The sequence below is a fragment of the Gymnoscopelus microlampas genome (assembly GCF_963454915.1).
Source record: "Gymnoscopelus microlampas genome assembly, chromosome: 2".
NCBI lineage: Eukaryota > Metazoa > Chordata > Actinopteri > Myctophiformes > Myctophidae > Gymnoscopelus > Gymnoscopelus microlampas.
The window spans coordinates 35,070,553-35,090,974 of NC_139939.1; the positions used below are offsets into that span (position 1 = coordinate 35,070,553).

At 41.5% G+C, this 20,422-nt stretch overlaps 3 protein-coding genes across 3 annotated transcripts in view; 1 reads left to right on the forward strand and 2 right to left on the reverse strand.

Annotated features, from left to right (window-relative positions):
- Positions 1–20,422, forward strand: part of LOC311034037 (regulator of G-protein signaling 5) — a 96,245-nt gene that overhangs the window by 61,111 nt on the left and 14,712 nt on the right. The gene's annotated exons all lie outside the window — the stretch shown is intronic.
- LOC311055077 (afadin- and alpha-actinin-binding protein) lies at positions 1,321–12,644 on the reverse strand (the record flags this gene model as incomplete). The annotated part of the gene is made up of 11 exons (XM_084071167.1): positions 1,321–1,495; positions 3,449–3,629; positions 3,743–3,863; positions 4,433–4,594; positions 5,056–5,156; positions 5,787–5,943; positions 6,148–6,295; positions 6,564–6,642; positions 6,820–6,943; positions 7,032–7,100; positions 12,555–12,644. 11 exons carry the CDS (start codon positions 12,642–12,644, stop codon positions 1,393–1,395), a joined length of 1,335 nt encoding a protein of 444 aa, XP_083927293.1. The 3' UTR covers positions 1,321–1,392.
- Positions 17,907–20,363, reverse strand: LOC311055086 (pancreatic secretory granule membrane major glycoprotein GP2-like; the record flags this gene model as incomplete). Its single annotated transcript, XM_084071181.1, has 6 exons — positions 17,907–17,949; positions 18,053–18,128; positions 18,307–18,466; positions 19,078–19,320; positions 19,781–19,864; positions 20,305–20,363. The coding sequence occupies 6 exons, from the start codon at positions 20,361–20,363 to the stop codon at positions 17,939–17,941; spliced, it is 633 nt and encodes a 210-aa protein (XP_083927307.1). The 3' UTR covers positions 17,907–17,938.

Genomic DNA, 20,422 nt, shown 5'->3' on the forward strand with positions numbered 1-20,422 from the left:
CGTTACAAAGTTCCTCCATGTCCCATTGAGGACAATGAGGGGTGACAGGTGACGCTCTCTGTCTCTGCAGCGAGGAGGCCTGGTTGAAACCTGGGTCTGTGTCCACACGATTCATCTCTCGAACGGTGTCTGACAGACGCATGTAGTCTCGCCAAGGCTGGAAACTTTTGTACGACTCCATGATGAATAGCGATAGATGTTGGCAAACACCATTCATTCTATCGTATCGATAAATAACTCGTCCCTCGTTTACTGCGTTCTGTTCCTGCAACGGTGTTACCAAAACTTCGCACACACGTCTGGTACACGCAGGTTCACTGATTGGCAATTGTCTGCACGCGGTAATAATAGGTTCACGCCCCTATGAGCGAGGGGCCAATCCCGTGCATGACCCTACAACATGTATCAACATGCTGCATTGCTGTCTGACAATTTAAGTTTATCAACCAGGGCCCCTGGGGACCACAGTTGTGTTGGTTGGGGATATATGGGCTAAGATTTGTTTTGTTTTTCTTGAGTAGGGACCGTCTAGGTTACTGTCAGTCCAATCTGTGGACCCATCTGCAAAAAAAAAAAAGTAGAAACAAAATGTTTTGAGAGATTAGAGACAATCTCTTGTTATTTTCTGTCTCCAACCTAGCCGTGAAATTAGGTATGCCAGTGTGGAAAAAAACAATTCTCACAAAGCTATGTTGTTGCAAAAAACACTTTGCCTTTACTATCAGTACTGTCAATTCTGCCTAACTCATCCAGAACTTTAGTTTCATACATGTGATGTGCCTCTAGACAAGAGTCTGTGGCTGGATATGTCAATGAGCTGATCCTCTTCTGTAATATTTAAGCTTGAAATACTGATAATGATATACTGAGTACGATCTCTAATTCTACTGTTCTCGTATGTATCACCAACAGTTGTGGTCTGAGTTTCTCAAAAAAAGAAAATCAGCACTTTATTTTATTACCGAATGCATGGTCAGGGACCACACACAATGCCTTCACAGACCACCAGCTATACATATAACGCAAGTAGCCCATGCATGTAGCTACTCTGTAGGTGATGAATATCTCTAACTGTATATGGACAATTTTCTAGCTGCAAGCCCCCCCATTTGCAGAGACTTAAGCTGGTCTGAGACAACTTGTGGGTAACATGGGCTTTGGAGTGGTTTATATCTGCTAGAAATGTCGGTGAATACTATTATCCCAACCAAGGTTGAAATCTGGAAAACGTAAGGAGAACTGTATTCATCATCATCTAAGTCTCAAATCAGCTCTGAATCAGAAACGCAATAAAGAAATTTTTAAAAAAAGCACCACTTTATTAATAATTCACATTAAAAATGTAAGATATTATTACAGAAACAGGTTATATTATGCCATCCTCACTCAGAACTAAAATGACCGGTCTAGGTTTTGAACATGGGGTGTGTGCAGCAGCATCCTCTCACTTCCATCATTACAGCTCTCTTGTGCATGGGGTTCATCCTCTCTGGCTCTGAAGATAGGAAGAGGAATAGAAATTAATAGTGATAGGCTGGTTAAGAAGTACAGAAGGGCCAGAAACATCTCTACGAGGTGTACACGTTTTTATAGGACCCAGCCATACTGAACTAGCATGTCTAACATGTCAATTCATCTTTTAGTGTAACCGGCTTTATTACTATTCAATAGTTAAGTCGCATTCATTTGTTTTTCTAGCACAGAGTTCTGTTTAAGCCAAAGACCTGCCACAATCATGGATTGTTATTTCACTAAATTTGTAAACATGAACAGACTACCATGCATTTGAGAGTCAAAATAACACAAAACACACCACACTTAAAGTGTTTGTCTGATGTTGGTGTTATCACTTAGATTCCATAATATACATGCATATATATGGGATTTATAGATTATGGCACAAAGGACCAAAATTGTGAAATCTAATGAGAACACCAACATCAGCATAGCATTTTGATGAATTGCAGTTAAGTTTCATGTGACCATCATGGGTTTCCAAAACAGTGAAATGGAAGTACACACTTTGTGGTTTTTGCAGTGATATGAATGAAGAACTCTAGTCTTGTGTTAAGCTCTTCCAACCCCTTCAGCAACTAAACGGATACACGCATAATGGGACTTTTTTTTAATGGATTATGGCACAACGGAACTGAATTACTAAACAATTACTGTAAACACTAACATCAGAATAGCATTTTTAAGAAGTGTGTTAAGTTGTGTGTTTAAGATATGTTTTGAGAAGCATCAGACTTCAATAATCATGAATAGGCCGATATCTCATTAAAGGTAGGGTAAGTGATTTTCTTTGGTTAAAATAAGTGTTAAATAGCTATATATTCTGATAGTACTCATTGCTATAGAGTGTTCAGTAAAAGGAGTCTCCTTGTCTCTCCACCTCTTTATAAAACAGAACATGCATTTTCGTTTCATTTCCAATTTTATTCAATCAGGATACAGATTAAACAAGTGAAATTGGAAGTGATGACACTAAGAAATGAGCAGGCAAAATTGGAACTGGAACACTATAAAAATTAAGCTTAAAAATGGGTACTTTCTCCTGATTGGCTGAGATTTTGACACCTACTGGAAAATGTATTTTCTGTTTATTAAAGAGCTGGAGAGACGGGGAGACTCCTGTTACTGAACAAACACTCTTTAGCAATGATTACTATCAGAATATAGTGCTTTAACCTTTTAACAAAATACTTTTTGTTTTAACCAAAAAATATCACTTACCCTACCTTTAACAAAAAGATATCCAGACTTAGAATTTATATACAGAAATATTAACAGAAAAAAAGATATCAAAGAACAGTTTTGAGGAATTAAATCATATTAAAGTAAGAGTGAAAAGGACCCACAAAAAGGCTGCTCTGTTTTCTATCTTTGGGAGGCTTACATTATAACCAAGTTAAGTGTTCCTTTAATTAATGGAGAAGTGAACATGATCACAGATGACTCGATTCTTTTACCCCATTATTTTTTCTTCTACTTTGATCGACTCTTTATCGTCTCCTAGTCACATTTTCCCCATAGTCACAGAAATGAATATTGGGGATTTGGAACCACACAGCCAAATATTCCTACACTAAAATGGTAAGTTGCAGATAGACATGTCAGGAGAAAATTTACTTTGAGACCAGACTTGTACACCCCCAGGGTGTACCCTTTCATACTATTGGCGAGGTGTGGAAACTAAAGGGCTATCTTTTAAAGAAGATCAAGGATCTTTGATATGGTAGCAGTTAGGGGTTGGTCAGTAATAATAATAATAATTTTGATGGCCCTTTTCTAAGTACTCAAACTTACTCAAAGCGCTTTACAATGGTTCATTCATTCATACAGGGGGGGGACATTGGGACAGTATTAGTTAAGTCTAAATGAAACCATACAGCTAATTATTTTCAGGCCTTGAGACTATCAAATTGCACAATGCTGCTTAACTAACCTGTTGCAGTAGGAAAGACCTAGGGCAGAGTAGAGGTCAGGAGTTGCAGGGGTTCGAACTCCAATATTTTGCTGAACCCATCTTTCAGCGAACCCTGCAAGAGGACTGACCCGTGACTCTTTGGGTGAAGGTGTGATAAGACAATAGCCGGAAACCATCATGGGCCCCAAAACAGACAGATCTGCAAAGAAGGACATGTTTTTTGGCTTTTGCAGTGATATGAATGAAAGGCTAGTTATGATCTGCCAACCCTTTCAGTAACCACACAAAAAAGTAAAGAAAATGCACACTCACCAAGGGTAGTGCTCTCACCCCTGTCGCTACCATGTGCTCCTTTACCAGACAGTGGCGAATGTTTCAGACTGAGAAACTGCTGCTTCAGTAGAGAGCCTTTCTGTTGATCAAAGTCAAGCCGCTGTACAGGCAGATGGGTGCACAAACAAACTCAGAAAACAATTTATTGTCGAAAGTTAAACTTTTTTTCCCCTACTACCATAGGATGGTATACATTATAGCCAGTATGTTAGCCGGTCACAGGACTCTACCATCTTACAGTGAGTGAGTGAGGCCTTTGCCACTCATTTACCGAAACGCATTTATCCAACTAGAAAAAAGTGCCCCTTTTGCATTTCCTACCTTAAAACCCCCTCAGACACTGTCTGCCCTCCTCCCAGCTGTCTCCATCACTTTCAAGTGTAATCCAATCGTCTCACGGGCTTTTGGTGGATGGCCTTTTCTGGTGGAAGCACTGAGAAGCTAAATAATGCAACTCTGCCTCCTTGTCCCAACTCTGGATAGTCATAATGAGCATGGTTTGTCAATAAACTCGAAATGAGCCTTGCGCCATCCCAAGTTGGATCTATGCCCGCTCTCTCAATGAGACTAGGTTTCCCCTCAAAAGTCTGTTAATAATTTATGATGCCCACGTCAACAGGAATCATGCATTACTTTAAAACACTACAGCCACACTTTCTTCCGACTCACCTCACGACTCAATTTGATGGCAGCCTCTGTGAAATTATGCCTTTCCCTCTCAAAGGTCCTCCTCTGGTGAGTCAGCTCTGCCCAGCGGAGATGAAGTCTCTCCCACTCCTCGAGGGCATAGGAATCCTCCAGGACTGGCATGGCAGGCGTGAAAAGGCTATCCTACAAATACATATAGCAAAGGAAGCATTATCACTTTACAAGTCTAGAAATATTCATGTTGTTATTTGTAATGGCCTAGTATGTGTGGAAACAGAGGGAAAATACATACTTCATCAACCGGCTGCATTGTACAACACATTTTTAATGGTGTGGGTCTGCAGGAGGATAACCATCTATCCGCGTGTGTGTGTGTGTGTGTGTGTGTGTGTGTGTGTCTGGAGCTAATCTCGCAAACTGCTGGACTGATCAGTGCCAAATTTCTTGTGCACACTGGCAGTAGGCTAACATAGTAGCTCCACTTTTTCCCCACGTTATAATTTCCTCCCCAATTTACCCCTGTGCCACCTGGACGGCCCAAAACATCATATTTTCAACAACAAAAAAATGTTGACACAGTATAATTTAGCCTTAATAGTTAATATTGAGGTGTGTATTACATACAGCATGATAGAGGTTCTCACCTGTAACAGCTGCTGCTGTACTCTGATCAGCTCCTGGCTCGCTTTTAGCTCGGTTTCTAGCTCCAATAAGAGCTTGTCCTGATCACTGACCACACTGTTACCTACACAGACAAACCCAAAGAACACTTTCTCCTAAACCAGTATTTCACAAAAGATTAGTCATGACCTAATGACAAAAATCAGTAGACATGCAACAGGAATGTTTTCATAGGACAGCAGGGCAGGGCTATAGACAAAGCTCTTAACCACTAAAAACCTCCTTGTATGACAAATAGTGAAAATGGCCATCTACAGGTGTGTGATGCATTGTGAGCAAGTAGATCTATTTTCAATATATATATATTTTTCACCCAGTGCCAATTGCCTAAGCTGTAATCCTGGACGCTGCTCTCTCTCTGCCAGCCTGAGGAGAGCCCCGAACTGAGCTCATGCTTCCTTCAATGCATGAGGAGTGAGCAGGCCGCTTCTTATCAAGTAACAGGTGAGAATTCCCCCCGGTAGGATGTAGCGCGTGGAAGGAACACGTTATTCCAACCAGTTCCTTTCCCCTCCATCAGGCGCCCCGGCTGACCAGGAAGCGGCAGTATAGAGATCAGGATTACTGCATGTTTTTTGTAAGGGTTCCTACCCTATTTTCAATATTTTTGAAAAAGATCAACGTATTTGCCCAAAGTAGGGAAGCCAAATGTGTGCCTCAAGTTTGAATACTGAGAACTGTTTTACACACCCACCTGGGAGGAGGAAGTCTTGTAGTCTCTTCTGCACTTTCAGCCAACACTGCACTACACCCCCTGTCACATGCTCACCCAAGGTCAGCTCTGACTGGACTAGGCTCTCCTTATCAGTGTTAATGTGGACATCTTCCTCATCCCCGCAGTCCATGACAGTCTTTACAAAACAAAAATAACATTTGGGAAAATATAATTAATGACAAATTCACACTGATCGATTCATGTTTAATCATTTAAAAATGAAACGGTATGTACTGGTACTAATGGCTCAACTAGATGGTATGTGGCTCTTGATGAATAGTGTTACTACTGCCACATCCAGGCTGAATTGTAATAGCTTCTCCATCCACTCCCCACATACCTGCTGCATGTTGACTCTTACTGCGTGGAGTAAAGTGGTGATACTGTGCCGGAGCTTCATGGCCTCTCTGAGCTCTGCTCCTTGCCGTTCCAGCATCAAACGAAGTGCTGCCATCTCTTGCCTAGCTGTAGAGGTCTGAGAGGAGAGTCTAGGAAGAGGAAAAGAACACAGCTGAAGGTGTTCTAGTGGTTCCCATCCCTGGTCTTCAGGGACTGGTGGTTTTGTAGTCTGTTAGGTAGCCAATGGCATTCACCTGGTTTTCCAGGTCCTCGATTGGACAGCCAGAATTAAAGTTTGTGATAGAATATGATGGAATATGCTTTGTGCAGCTACATAATGTATTTGTATGATTCATGTTTTCCGTGTTTAGTTGACTAGTTCTTAATAAAACATCAGCAACAACCAGCCTACGGTACCTTCCATTAGGCCGGGCTGATCTGCCTGCCTTATCAGTTCTCCCTCTTCCTCCAGGTAGAAGGTTCAGCACCTCTATGGCTTGACACAAAAAAGGAGCATTGTACAGATCGAATATCTAAGTGGTGTGTGGAAAAAAAGCATCTCTACAATGTCCACAGGGAAAAAAGGATGTAATAAAGAAATGTGTTGAGTAGGTATGCATGAATTTGTTGATTGAGCTAAAGTATTAGTAGATGCTATGGGTGCAAGTCTCACAGAGGCCCCTCTGCTTGTGTTTGTCAGTGAGCTGGGACAGTCGTTCCTTCAGTCTGTTGCCGAGTTGTTCTTTCTGTCTCAACTCTGCCTCCTGTTGGTTACACTGCAGCTGCAGACGGGTACACTGCCAAGAGGAAGGAGAGGAGAAGAGTTCCTGAGGGAATAGAGAGCCATTATGCAATGTGTCATGTGCACAAACATGCACATCTTACTTTCTCCCTCTCTTGTTGCAGCATCTGCTGAAGCCTGGCCACATGTTGATCGCTGTCCACAAGTTTTCCCTACAGGAAGAAACCATTTGCTGCGTTTTTGGTTTGTTTGCTTGTATTGTAGTATCTGTAACCCTTTAGTTACAGATATGAATATCTCTCTTACATACCTCGAGTGAGAACAATCTGCCTCTATGTTCCACCCCGTCTGTTCCCACTGAGGTGCTATGGAAGACCTCACCCCAAGCAGGACTGGACTCCATTGCATGCCAGTGTAATGTCGATCTGAGGAAAAAGGCAAGATGGAGGGATGGACAGACAGACAGATGGTTAAATAGTGAAAAAGGGAAAGATACAGCAGGTAATGCACAATCTATGTAAAGCGCTTTGGATAAAAGCGCTATATAAATGCACCATTTACCATTTACAGCAGGGATATGTAACTGAATTATGACACAATAATAAAAGTGAGCCGATTGTTCTACGTTTGCACTGTGTATTGATCAATAGAACAATATGTTTGCATTTCAGTGAAATAATACTCCCAACCTCTCCTCTGTGGGCCTGGGCCAACTCTTCTCTAACCACACCTGCACACCTGGGAACCAGTGACATTAGCCATTAACTAACATTCACATGAAATACACATGTACCTGAATTCACTGTTCTGTCATTTTTTTCTTGTGCCAACACCTTTGAAGAACACATTAAACAAAAATATTACCAGGATTAGAGGACATTTTTTGGGTACCTTACCTGAACAAGTCAACTCGCATAGGTAGATGCGGCCATTTTATTTCCAGGTGATGGTATTTTGGTTAATGAGAATCTCAACATAACATGTGATTAAAGATGGAAATGCAGTAGTTTTAACAAATTATCTGTTCTCAAATAATTTTGCAGTGAGTGTCATTAGTGAGATTGATTGAGACTGGTAATCCACAAAGGAAAGCCAAACACCAGGGAAACTCAGTGATTCAGGTGAGCAGACCTTCAATTTACTGGCTGTAATGTAATCAGACCAACAGCTCATTGGCCAGGTGACATAAGTCTTCAACACTTGCCTTGCCCCTCCTGTTTTAAGTTGGCAAAACTTAACAAGAATGGCTTGGGAAAAAGCCAGCCAATGAGCTGCTTTTCAGTATCTGTCATCAGTGGTGGAAAGTAACTAAGTACACTACTCAAGTACTGTACTTCACTTCTAATTGTAAGGTACTTTTACTTTACTTGAGTATTTGCATTTTCAATATGCTATACTTCTACTCCACTACATCTCAGCGGCAAATACTATACTTCTTTACTCCAGTACAGTTATTTGAACACTTTAGTTACTAGTCACTTTCTAGATTTAGATATCAAAACAAAAGATTAAACAATTAAGCCCCATTTTAAACATTTGCAATCAGATCTGTAGATCTGCTATTTTAGAAATATTAAATCATTTTACTTTTGGTACTTACAAGTATATTTTGATGTGAACACTTTTGTACCTTGAATGTAAGCCTTTTACTTTCAACCGTGACCAACTGTTTTTACTTAAAGGGCAAGACCACTTTGTTAGAGGTTTGGGTTGTGTAGTTACCTTGCCATGATGTAACTCCAAAGGTGGACAAGAAATCAAAAATAATTGCGCCATTGATTAGAAATTGATAATAAAAAATATGCTCCTCATTGACTTACATTGTACAGTGAAACAGCTCTCAAAGTCACTCTTTTAGCACATAAACGAACGCAAACAAACATCACCAAACCCAGTAGTTTGTTTTTTTAATAAAAATGTTAACTTCCTGTTTGATTTTGCTATTCTTATTAGGAAGAAAACCCGGACTGGATCCGCGGATCCTGATCTTCAAATAGTAAAATCAGCAGGAAGTTGACATTTTTATTTAAAAAACAGTGGGTTTGGTGATGTTCTATATTGTCTGAATCAGCTTTGTTTGTGTTCGTTTATGTGCTAAAAGAGTGACTTTGAGAGCTGTTTCACTGTACAATGTAAGTCAATGAGGAGCATATTTTGAATTATCAATTTCTAATCAATGGAGCAATAATTTTGTATTTCTTGTCCACCTTTGGAGTTACATCATGGCAAGGTAACTGCATAACCCAAACCTCTAACAAAGTGTTCTTGCCCTTTAAGTAAAAAACAATCTGTGTACCTCTTCCACCGTCATGTACTGTATGATTTATTCTGCTACTCAGATCTTCAGCTTGATAGTGCAGGTGTAGCAAACATTTGGTGGCAATAGGAATAATTATGTGGCATTCTTTCAAATAGTTTGATACTCCAAGTGGGCACATTAACATAGACAATGCTCAAGTGATCAAAAAAGTAATTTAATAGTGTCTGAAAAGCCACCAACAGTATAAAGTATTAAGGCAGATTAAGAATTAGACATTTTACAGCAGGTTAACGCAAAAGGTGTAATATGATTACAGTGTTGAAAATGGTTAATCTAAAACCATCAGTGTATTTATTTATTTAGTTTGTTTAATTGACATATAAGATGTGATTATTTGCCGTTTAACAATGAGCTCATGTTTACTTTTAATTCAGATGAATGCATATGCGTCTTTACATTTAACTGTTTTACAAAATCGCATTCAGGCAAATAAAAGCAATGTCTTCAATGGATTGCACAAATTGCCAAATAAATACATACGTGTACATCAAAACAAAAGGCACACAAGACAAACAAATTGATAGCCATTCAGCATAATCGTCGCTGTGGCGCAGAAACCTTGTATGTCAAAACGTTTACTCTTAAGGTTATTTTAGTCACAAGCTCTTGGTACTTTTCATTCATTCAATATTTATAAAACCCATAGACATACTTAAACACCGTGACTTTCAAAATGTTGCAAAAATCTCCGATCTGCGACAGTCTCGTGTGACGAAGCAGGGGATTCATTTCCTGAAAAAACAAGTTAAAATATGGAGATACAAGGTTTCTGCCGACAGCAACGATACAGTAACATCAGATGGCATAATGTAGTGTCCTGCACTTGGTTAGGATTAATGTTCCTGTAACACTGATATCGTACCTCCTAATGTTAGGTTTGATACAACTACTATAAATGTTGCGCACTGACCGACTGTGCAGAGTAGAATAAAACGTCAAATGTATACAGTTTGTGTACCTCTGCGGGTGTGCATTGCATACTATGAGTGTAGCACTTTAAAAAACACATTTTGTTGACCATATTTGTCAGTTAATCTTACTCTACAGAAACATCTGTAGTGTACTGCAAAATACATAGGAAAAGCAATTTATACTTAGTACCAGCAGCCCTCATTCTGGAGAGCACCAGCTTTGTAATAGTGTTTAATTTTCTCCCAAGTGCTTCAAAACACCAGTACAGTCCGAGCCCACTGCATGGGTGGATAGTTAGGGCTGATATCATAATTATTTATCCCTGGGTAAAACAATAAAAGATTACTGAAATATGAACCGAGTGGCGATCATGATTTCTCCTCAGTTTTGGAATCTTTTTTACAGTTTGGCACTGTAGAACATTCAAAGTGTATTTTTTCAAACAGTTCGATCAGATAGTCCCAACCAAACAATTCCATGTCCCTTCATTCCAAAGGACTTGCTTACAGTGACATCACGTAGGAGTAGGACAGAAGAAGACAATAGGGTGGATAAGAAGCCAAACTGGAGAAGACTTCCATGATGCTTTCTGCTCTAATAATCTGCTTTGAAAAGAGAGAGTACACAATAAGACAACTTCCATTGTTTGAAGGGAAAATTACTTGGTGTTACTAAATGTCATTGTCATCTCATCATAACATCAAAGCAAACTATAAAAGAGAAACAGGCTCCAAAAATATTTCCCCAATTATCAGCCAGTGGCCACTGAAATCACTGTAAAGATCCCTAAATGACACTTACAGGTTCAATCTCAAAGTGTCTCCAACCATGTGTCCTGTCGAAGTGCCATCAAGACACTAAACCCAGATATGCTCACTAGCACTGTTACATGTCACGTAAACAACTAAAAGTAATACACCTCAAATGTACGGCGTAAGCATTATATACCTTAGAAGAGTGAGCAGGACTTGGGGGGTCTAAATGGATTATCACTGGAAGGGACTCCCACCAGAAGAGGGTCCTTCTGTGCATTTTGAAGACAGAAGTTTCTCAACTCAGTAGCAGCCTGTGACACCTAGAGAGACAGTCAGAGTTCAACTTTCTTCATGATATTACAGCATGCATCATCTGTTGATCTCAGGGCATCATATCAGAGTCCAGTCCACACACATTATTTTAAACGTGTGTGTGTGTGTGTGTGTGTGTGTGTGTGTGTGTGTGTGTGTGTGTGTGTGTGTGTGTGTGTGTGTGTGTGTGTGTGTGTGTGTGTGTGTGTGTGTGTACACTTTCGTACGTGGAAATCATTACCATTTTATAAAGGACTCCCCAACATAATTCATTGGCTATTTCTCACTCTGTTCCATTATGTAGGCTATTTCTCACTCCCACATATTAGACTGTTGGCCTACATCTTTTGCATAATATTTGCAAGCAAAGCGCGAGATGGTATTATATTACTAGCCTTGGATCAAGATCATCATAGATCATAGATGTATTCTATCGAGTTTGACTTTTACTTTCGTATCTATCGTAGATAATGTAAAATCGATAAAATACATCTCTGGTAGTCTTGATACAAGGCCAATATTATACAGTGCAAACGTTCAATAAAAACTTTTAGAACGTAGCTGAATATGAAATGTTAACTCTAGCTTCAATAGCTGGTTCGAAGGAAAGCCGGATAAGCCATTTGTTTTGGATAACTATTAAAATAATTAATTGATGGAACAATTAACATTTCTCTAGATTATTATTAGACGAAGAGACATGTTTTCATTTTTTATATAATAACAGTAAGCCAGCTGGGCATGCAAAAGGGATGATGATCTATAAATTGTTCAGTAAGTTCAGCGCTGGTGATGAGATGAACTGTGAACTTGTAGCGATGATCAGTGGTGGAAAGTAACTAAGTAGGTTTATTCAAGTATGGTACTTAAGTACAATTTTGAGGTATTTTTACTTTACTGGAGTATTTCTAATTTTCAGTCATTTTACTTCTACTCCACTCCACTACTAGCCATGGTTCACATGGCTCGTCATTGTGAGCTTGTAGGTCTGCTATTTTCAAATGATTTTTTTTATACATTTGAAAACCTGTGAAATGGGACATTCTGCATAATGAGTACTTTCTACTTTTGGTAGTTTGAGTACATTTTATACCAATACTTTTGTACTTTTACTCAAGTATATTTTGAATTCTGGACTTTTACTTGTAACAAGAGTATTTCTACATTGCAGCATTGATGCTTTTACTCAAGTAAGAAATGTGAGTACTTTTTCCACCACTGTCACAGGCGACAACATCATTGTTAAACCTATAAATGCGACAGAAACAGTGGAGTTGGTTCCATCGTTCCAGTTCGCTGCCCCCAGCTGCTGGCTTCCGCATTTCTTCTAAGTCAGTCAGTGTTGTTGACGAATCAATCCATTATACCTTCATTCTCCGGACGCTGGCCTCCAGTCGAAGCTGTTTCACGGCCCTCTGAGCGATGACCAGGTTGTTGTTGGCATTATTGTTTGACATGGTGGCTGTACTTGTACTGTCGGTCCAGTGAAGTTCTGGTGTAATGAGTCAAGCCTCTGGTCTAAAGTTGGAAACACATCTATCGAGGTCCCGCCCTCTACCAGAGTTGCCAGGTTTCGAGAGAGAAACAACCAGGTCTATGAAAACAAGCCAAAAGAAGCGAGCCCTTTGGTCATGGGTACTAAAGGGCCCTTCGCTCTGTAAACAATGGCTATTAGAAAATAGCCAATCCACAAGCGCACGTGACGCGTTGTGAGCTTGTAGATCTGCCATTTAAAAAAAGAAAATCTTGAAGAAAATTTGAACGACACAAATCTTGTATGGGGGGTCCTTGTATTGTGAATTTGTACTTCCATGTAGCCTACTGTTGTTCTGTTCTCATGTCTTACTAAATAAATATATCAATCAATCAATCAATCAAGTCCCTGGCATTAGACAAAAATGTATTAATATATGAAGCAAGACCAAATAAGCAACTACACTTTCGAAACAAGCCCAAAAAAACACAACCCGCAAGTACCAATATTTACAAGCAACTTTACAGAAAAAAGAAGCCCAAAATGGCTTATAATAAGCAGACCTGGCAACACTGAAACACATCTATCGAGGTCCCGCCCCCCACATACCCATAAATTGTTATGATTGGCTGCAGGGTCAATCCATCAAAAAGTACCCCGCCCTTTCCGTTTAATCCAGTAAAAAATTAAAAAGTAGAAAAAGAAAAAAAAGTTATCAATATTTACATTCCACAAATTGAATTAAAGACACATAAAATGAAAATAATCAAATATAAACAGACACAATATAATACAAAAAGCACACTGAGACAGTAAATTAAAAAGGGAAGAAAACCCCATCCCTCCACAGCATCCAGGACCAACAATAATATGGAAAACAAAAAACATATAAAAATACTGGGAACGCTTATTTCATGTATTTGTATTTGTTTTTAGTGAGGACTGGCCCTCCAGAACAAAACTGCAGTGTATTGTAGCTTACATCAGACTTGTTTTTAAAAAAATATATAATTTCACCACTGAGTTAACAAGTTAAATGTGAAGGTTAAAGTTTGATATCACTTTAATGTCAAACAAGATCTAGAAAACTTGCTGAGAGAAATGATTGTGTGCTGTTATCAAACTCTGGATAATAACATTTTAAAGAATTTTAATATAAATTCACTAAATTCACTTTTATTTTGATTAAGATTTGTACAATTTACTTCATTTTGATTATATTTATATTAATAAAAAAATAAAGAAATAAACACATTACATTACATTACATTACAGTCATTTAGCAGACGCTTTTATCCAAAGCGACTTACAATAAGTGTATTCAACATAGGTAGGGAACGAAAACTACTAATCACCAGAAGTTTTAAGTACATTTCCTGCAAAAACAAGCAACCAAGAGTATACCTAGCGCTAAGGTAAAAGTGCAATATATCAGCTACCTACTTTCTTAAACAGATGAGACAAAAATGGCAAAATCAAATGAGCACGAGCTAAAACAAATAAGTGTATCGACTAAACAAGATCCAATAAAACAATACAAAAATAAAACAAGAGTTCGTACAACTAGTTAACAACAAGTAGGCCAGGCAAAGAGGAAGGATAGTGTTTCCTGAAGAGGTGGGTTTTCAGCCTGCGGCGAAAGATGGGCAGTGACTCTGCTGTCCTGACATCAGTGGGAAGTTCATTCCACCACTGTGGGGCCAGAACAGAAAAAAGTCGTGACCGTGTTGATCGACCAGAAGGACCGTTGAGTGGCGAGGGAGTCAGTCGCCCCGAGGTGGCAGACCGGAGTGGTCTGGCAGGGGTGTGGGCATTGACCAAAACCCGGAGGTAAGAAGGAGCTGTTCCTTTCACTGCTCTATAGGCTAGCACCAGGGTTTTAAACTGAATGCGAGCTGCTACGGGGAGCCAGTGCAGAGAACGGAGAAGGATAGTTGTGTGGGAGAACTTGGGGCGGTTGAACACCAGACGAGCCGCAGCTTTCTGAACAAGCTCCAGAGGTCTGATGGCTGATGCCGGAGCACCAGCAAGGAGGGAGTTGCAGTAGTCCAGGCGGGAGATGACAAGAGCCTGGATGAGCACCTGGGCTGTTTTCTCCGTGAGGAAGGGGCGAATCCTCCTGATGTTGTAGAGGAGGAATCTGCAGGACCGTGTCACTGATGCGATGTTAGCCGAGAACGACAGTTGATCGTCCAGGGTCACACCCAGATTCTTCGCAGTCCGAGTTGACGTCACCACAGCATTCTCAATGGTGATGGCCATGTCTCGGTGAGGACAGCCCTTCCCCGGGATGAACATCAGCTCGGTCTTGTCCAGGTTGAGCTTCAGGTGGTTCGTCGACATCCACTCCGAGATGTCAGCCAGACAAGCAGCAATGCGTGCCTCCACTTGTGTGTCAGAGGGGGGGAATGAGAGGATCAGCTGGGTGTCATCGGCATAGCAGTGGTAGGAAAAGCCATGGGAGTGGATGACAGCACCAAGAGATGTAGTGTAGAGGGAGAAAAGAAGAGGACCCAGAACCGAGCCTTGGGGAACCCCAGTAGTGAGCCTGTGTGGTTCTGACACAGACCCTCTCAGCATCACCTGGTAGGAGCGACCCGTCAGGTAGGATGCAAACAGGGAGAGTGAGGCATGGTCGAGTGACCCACTTTGAAGCCCGACTGGTTGGAGTCCAGGAGGTTGTTCTGGTGGAGGTAGGAAGACAGTTGTTTAAAGACAGCACGTTCGAGAGTTTTAGATAGGAAGGATAGAAGGGAAACCGGTCTGTAGTTCTTGATCTCAGAGGGGTCAAGTATGGGTTTCTTCAGGAGGGGGGTGACTCTGGCAGTCTTGAAAGCAGAGGGAAAGTAGCCAGACGTCAGAGAGGTGTTAATAAGGTGGGTTAAGAAGGGAAGGAGTTCAGGTGCAGAGGACTGCAGCAGAGGGGATGGGACCGGGTCCAGGGAGCATGAGGTGGGGCGACTAGAGGTAACAAGGAGAAGGACCTCTTTAGAGGAGAGGGGAGAGAAGTGGGATAGAGAGGGTGGGGGAGAGGGAGGAGGAGTAGATGAAGATAGGGAGGGAGGGGTGGAAGGCAGACAGGTGTGGGTAGTGCGCAGGGCATCAGCCGGGGGAGGAGTGAAGGAGGATCGGATATCGTTCAAATAAAACAGTTTTATTTGGGACTTCACCATCGTCTTTATTTATGATTTACTTAATTTAAATTTATTTTGTTTATTGATTACAAAAACATGAAGATAAAATACAAAATATAAAATGTAGGATAGTTGTGCGGGAGAACTTGGGGCGGTTGAACACCAGACGAGTCGCAGCTTTCTGAACAAGCTCCAGAGGTCTGATGGCTGATGCCGGAGCACCAGCAAGGAGGGAGTTGCAGTAGTCCAGGCGGGAGATGACAAGAGCCTGGATGAGCACCTGGGCTGTTTTCTCCGTGAGGAAGGGGCGAATCCTCCTGATGTTGTAGAGGAGGAATCTGCAGGACCGTGTCACTGATGCGATGTTAGCCGAGAACGACAGTTGATCGTCCAGGGTCACACCCAGATTCTTCGCAGTCCGAGTTGACGTCACCACAGCATTCTCAATGGTGATGGCCATGTCTCGGTGAGGACAGCCCTTCCCCGGGATGAACATCAGCTCGGTCTTGTCCAGGTTGAGCTTCAGGTGGTTCGTCGACATCCACTCCGAGATGTCAGCCAGACAAGCAGCAATGCGTGCCTCCACTTGTGTGTCAGAGGGGGGGAATGAGAGGATCAGCTGGGTGTCATCGGCATAGCAGTGGTAGGAAAAGCCATGGGAGTGGATGACAGCACCAAGAGATGTAGTGTAGAGGGAGAAAAGAAGAGGACCCAGAACCGAGCCTTGGGGAACCCCAGTAGTGAGCCTGTGTGGTTCTGACACAGACCCTCTCAGCATCACCTGGTAGGAGCGACCCGTCAGGTAGGATGCAAACAGGGAGAGTGCAGAGCCTGAGACACCCATCCCCTCGAGGGTGGAGAGGAGGATCTGGTGGTTCACTGTGTCGAACGCTGCAGACAGGTCCAGGAGTATCAGGACTGAGGAGAGAGAGTTCGCTCTAGCGGCATGGAGCGACTCCGTCACTGCCAGGAGGGCAGTCTCTGTCGAGTGACCCACTTTGAAGCCCGACTGGTTGGAGTCCAGGAGGTTGTTCTGGTGGAGGTAGGAAGACAGTTGTTTAAAGACAGCACGTTCGAGAGTTTTAGATAGGAAGGATAGAAGGGAAACCGGTCTGTAGTTCTTGATCTCAGAGGGGTCAAGTATGGGTTTCTTCAGGAGGGGGGTGACTCTGGCAGTCTTGAAAGCAGAGGGAAAGTAGCCAGACGTCAGAGAGGTGTTAATAAGGTGGGTTAAGAAGGGAAGGAGTTCAGGTGCAGAGGACTGCAGCAGAGGGGATGGGACCGGGTCCAGGGAGCATGAGGTGGGGCGACTAGAGGTAACAAGGAGAAGGACCTCTTTAGAGGAGAGGGGAGAGAAGTGGGATAGAGAGGGTGGGGGAGAGGGAGGAGGAGTAGATGAAGATAGGGAGGGAGGGGTGGAAGGCAGACAGGTGTGGGTAGTGCGCAGGGCATCAGCCGGGGGAGGAGTGAAGGAGGATCGGATATCGTTCAAATAAAACAGTTTTATTTGGGACTTCACCATCGTCTTTATTTATGATTTACTTAATTTAAATTTATTTTGTTTATTGATTACAAAAACATGAAGATAAAATACAAAATATAAAATGTAAATATAAAAAAATGTTTTTCAAGTAATTAAAATAACAATTTGAGGACTATATATGCAGAATATATTGCAAGACTGTGAGAGGAAAGAAAATTGCCAAAACTTAATGGTAAGTAGGTGTGTGTGTGTGTGTGTGTGTGTGTGTGTGTGTGTGTGTGTGTGTGTGTGTGTGTGTGTGTGTGTGTGTGTGCGTGCGTGCGTGCGTGCGTGCGTGCGTGCGTGCGTGCGTGCGTGCGTGCGTGCGTGCGTGCGTGCGTGCGTGCGTGCGTGCGTGCGTGCGTGCGTGCGTGCGTGCGTGTGTCTTTTCTGTCATAGGAATAAAAGAATATGAAAAAAAAACGACACTGCTGGATGTTACGACCCAGCCTTGGGGTCACCAGGTGCAACATAAAATGGACTTGCACATACCAACGAGGGAAGAAACACATGCACAGGCAACACCACACAGGAGAATACACCTATGACCCAAGGGTCAAACACGACACATTCCAAAATTGAATGCACTGGAGTCATTTCAAAATCCACTGGTTCACTCCACTAGATTGTCCCTTAAAGAGCCAAAGCAAAGAGAAACAACTCATTTAGCTCACTCTGCTGAAATGTCAGTACTTCAGATTCACATTCTTAAAATATATTGTTCTCGATACTCACAGGTGATTGGCCCAATGGTGAGGGGCTTGATGGGTACAGATCTGGAAACTGTGCGATATGTCCTCGTCGAGCAAACCTGTGCATGCCGAAGAATTAAAAACAAAAGCACACCGTTTGGAAAAAAAGTGTCACAACTTTCAAAACATCTATATTCATTGTACTTCACAGCCATCTGCATTGCTAATGACAAACTGTCTGAGACGGAGTAATGTGAAAATTACAGGAGAGCAAAAAAAAGAGAAAAAAAGACTTACAGGAGAGCAGGAGTAGGCCAGCTGGTCACACAGGTTGAGGCTGCAGTGAAGGAAGACATCTCTGTAGTCTCCCTGGAACAGGAAGAGCAGAGCAGAGAAACGACCCTGGAGGGACGTTCCGCTCTCATCCACTGTCACCTGATGACGGTCCGTAGGACACCTGGAAGAAGGAAGGGGTTTGGCTGTCAGTCCATGACACATGGGACTATTATATCCCTCCTTCTTTTCCTTTTAATTAAGGGGTTTTACATTCAATAAAAAACACTTAAAGAGCCGCTTATTTTCAACCTATCTTCATATAATTGGTCCTCACTAATGCTCATAACAAAAATAAGTTTTACTCTTTATGTGCCTGTACACAAGATGTAACATTTAAGCACAACCTTGAACCGTTAACCTTGAACTCATTAAGATGGCAACATTTCGGTCTACTTAGCTGTGGACAGTTCAGAAACTTGCCTACCAATGACATCATCGGTAGGCATGTTCAAGATTAAAAAAGAATATGCAAGAACAATGGCTTCTGTTTCAGCATGATAACCTTTTAGGAAGATAAAGGCTGTAGTTTATATTAGCTGGAATGCCTCCATAATGCATTGGTAGGCAGGTTTCTTAACTGTCCATAGCCCACCAATGCCACGAGGACGCAGAGTGAGTAGATGGAAATTGTGGCATCTTATAATGAACATTAGTGAGGACCAATTATAGTTTATTAGATTATTGTTTATTGTGGGCATAAACCTTCTGCTAAGGCTCAGGAATTAAACATACTTGTTCTGAATAAGGAAGTATCGCATGGGGTCATCAGGACTGGAGGAGTGAGTGGCATAGCAGTCATCCAGAACAACCACGAACCTTGGGTCCGACTCATCGACAGACACTCCTACATGCAGGGCAGAACCCAGTGGCAGGGTGACTTGGCCTGCTGGGTAAAGCTCTGTGTAGTTGGAGTTGTGGAACAAAGACATGGAGGCTCTTGCTTGTGAACCCTGACCTGACATGCCACCAATAAGCCTGTCAAGATAATAAGACAGTTGACTTATTATAGTTGAGTTTTCCACTATTCTGCATTTTTTAATTGTTGAATAATTTTAGTTTTGTTTGTGTCCCTTTTTATTCTGTGAACATGTTGAGTTTCCCTGTGTGTAAAATACAGATACACTTTTCATTAACCAAAGCCAGACAGGTGAAAGATATATCAATGCCAGAAATGTAACGCAATTATAGTCCATTACAAAAATAGCAGATTGACACTTCAATTCATATTCAAATTTCATATTAATTCAAATTCATCAATCAATTCATCTTTTGTTAACCATCTGATGTCCGTCATTATTACATAATAACATAATTCTGTACTGTGCTTTCCATTTTAGTGCAATGCAGTGCATTGAGAATGGCCATCTGCACATCTGGAATACAGTATATTAACTGTATTATCACTGTCAATTGCTTTTTAAAACAGGTTACTTACTGAAGATTTGGTCTGATGCCCACATTTAGGCTGGTCTCTGTGTCCAGAGGATAGCCACAGGAGAAGGGAACTATCATTGGAAGACTAAATGAGACATTATTTGCAGGGTAGACAAATAAACTGTTGGAGTAGATGGCATGAGTGCTGTTGGTCTGAAAGACAGAGGTTAACTGAATGATCAGTCAAGTGAATCATCGAGCCGGCTTGAAGTAATGTATCCACCAAAATAAATAAATTATAATAATAAAGAAAAAAACACCAGAAGGTGATTTAAAAAAACATGCTTAACTTAACCGTAATCCAGCCACAATGTAAGTTTCAATAACAACTATTATAATGCGAATGATTTTGATTAGAAAAATGGGACAAATTAAGCTCTATTATGGTAGCCACCTAAGCGAACTAGAACCATAAGTCATAGAAGAAGAGAAGAGTTTTGAGTGTCCATAATAAAACAAAGCGTCACACAGCCAATAAAGATAATCACGTAATAACAGCCGAAGAGTTAGCAGAAACATTCTCACCACCAGTGTGTTCCCACAGGCATCAGCCTGACGTGGCACTTGGTACCACACTGTCCCATCACGTACTGTGAAATCTGAGCACCGACGGTCGGCTAGGTGACCAGAGAATCCATTTAAA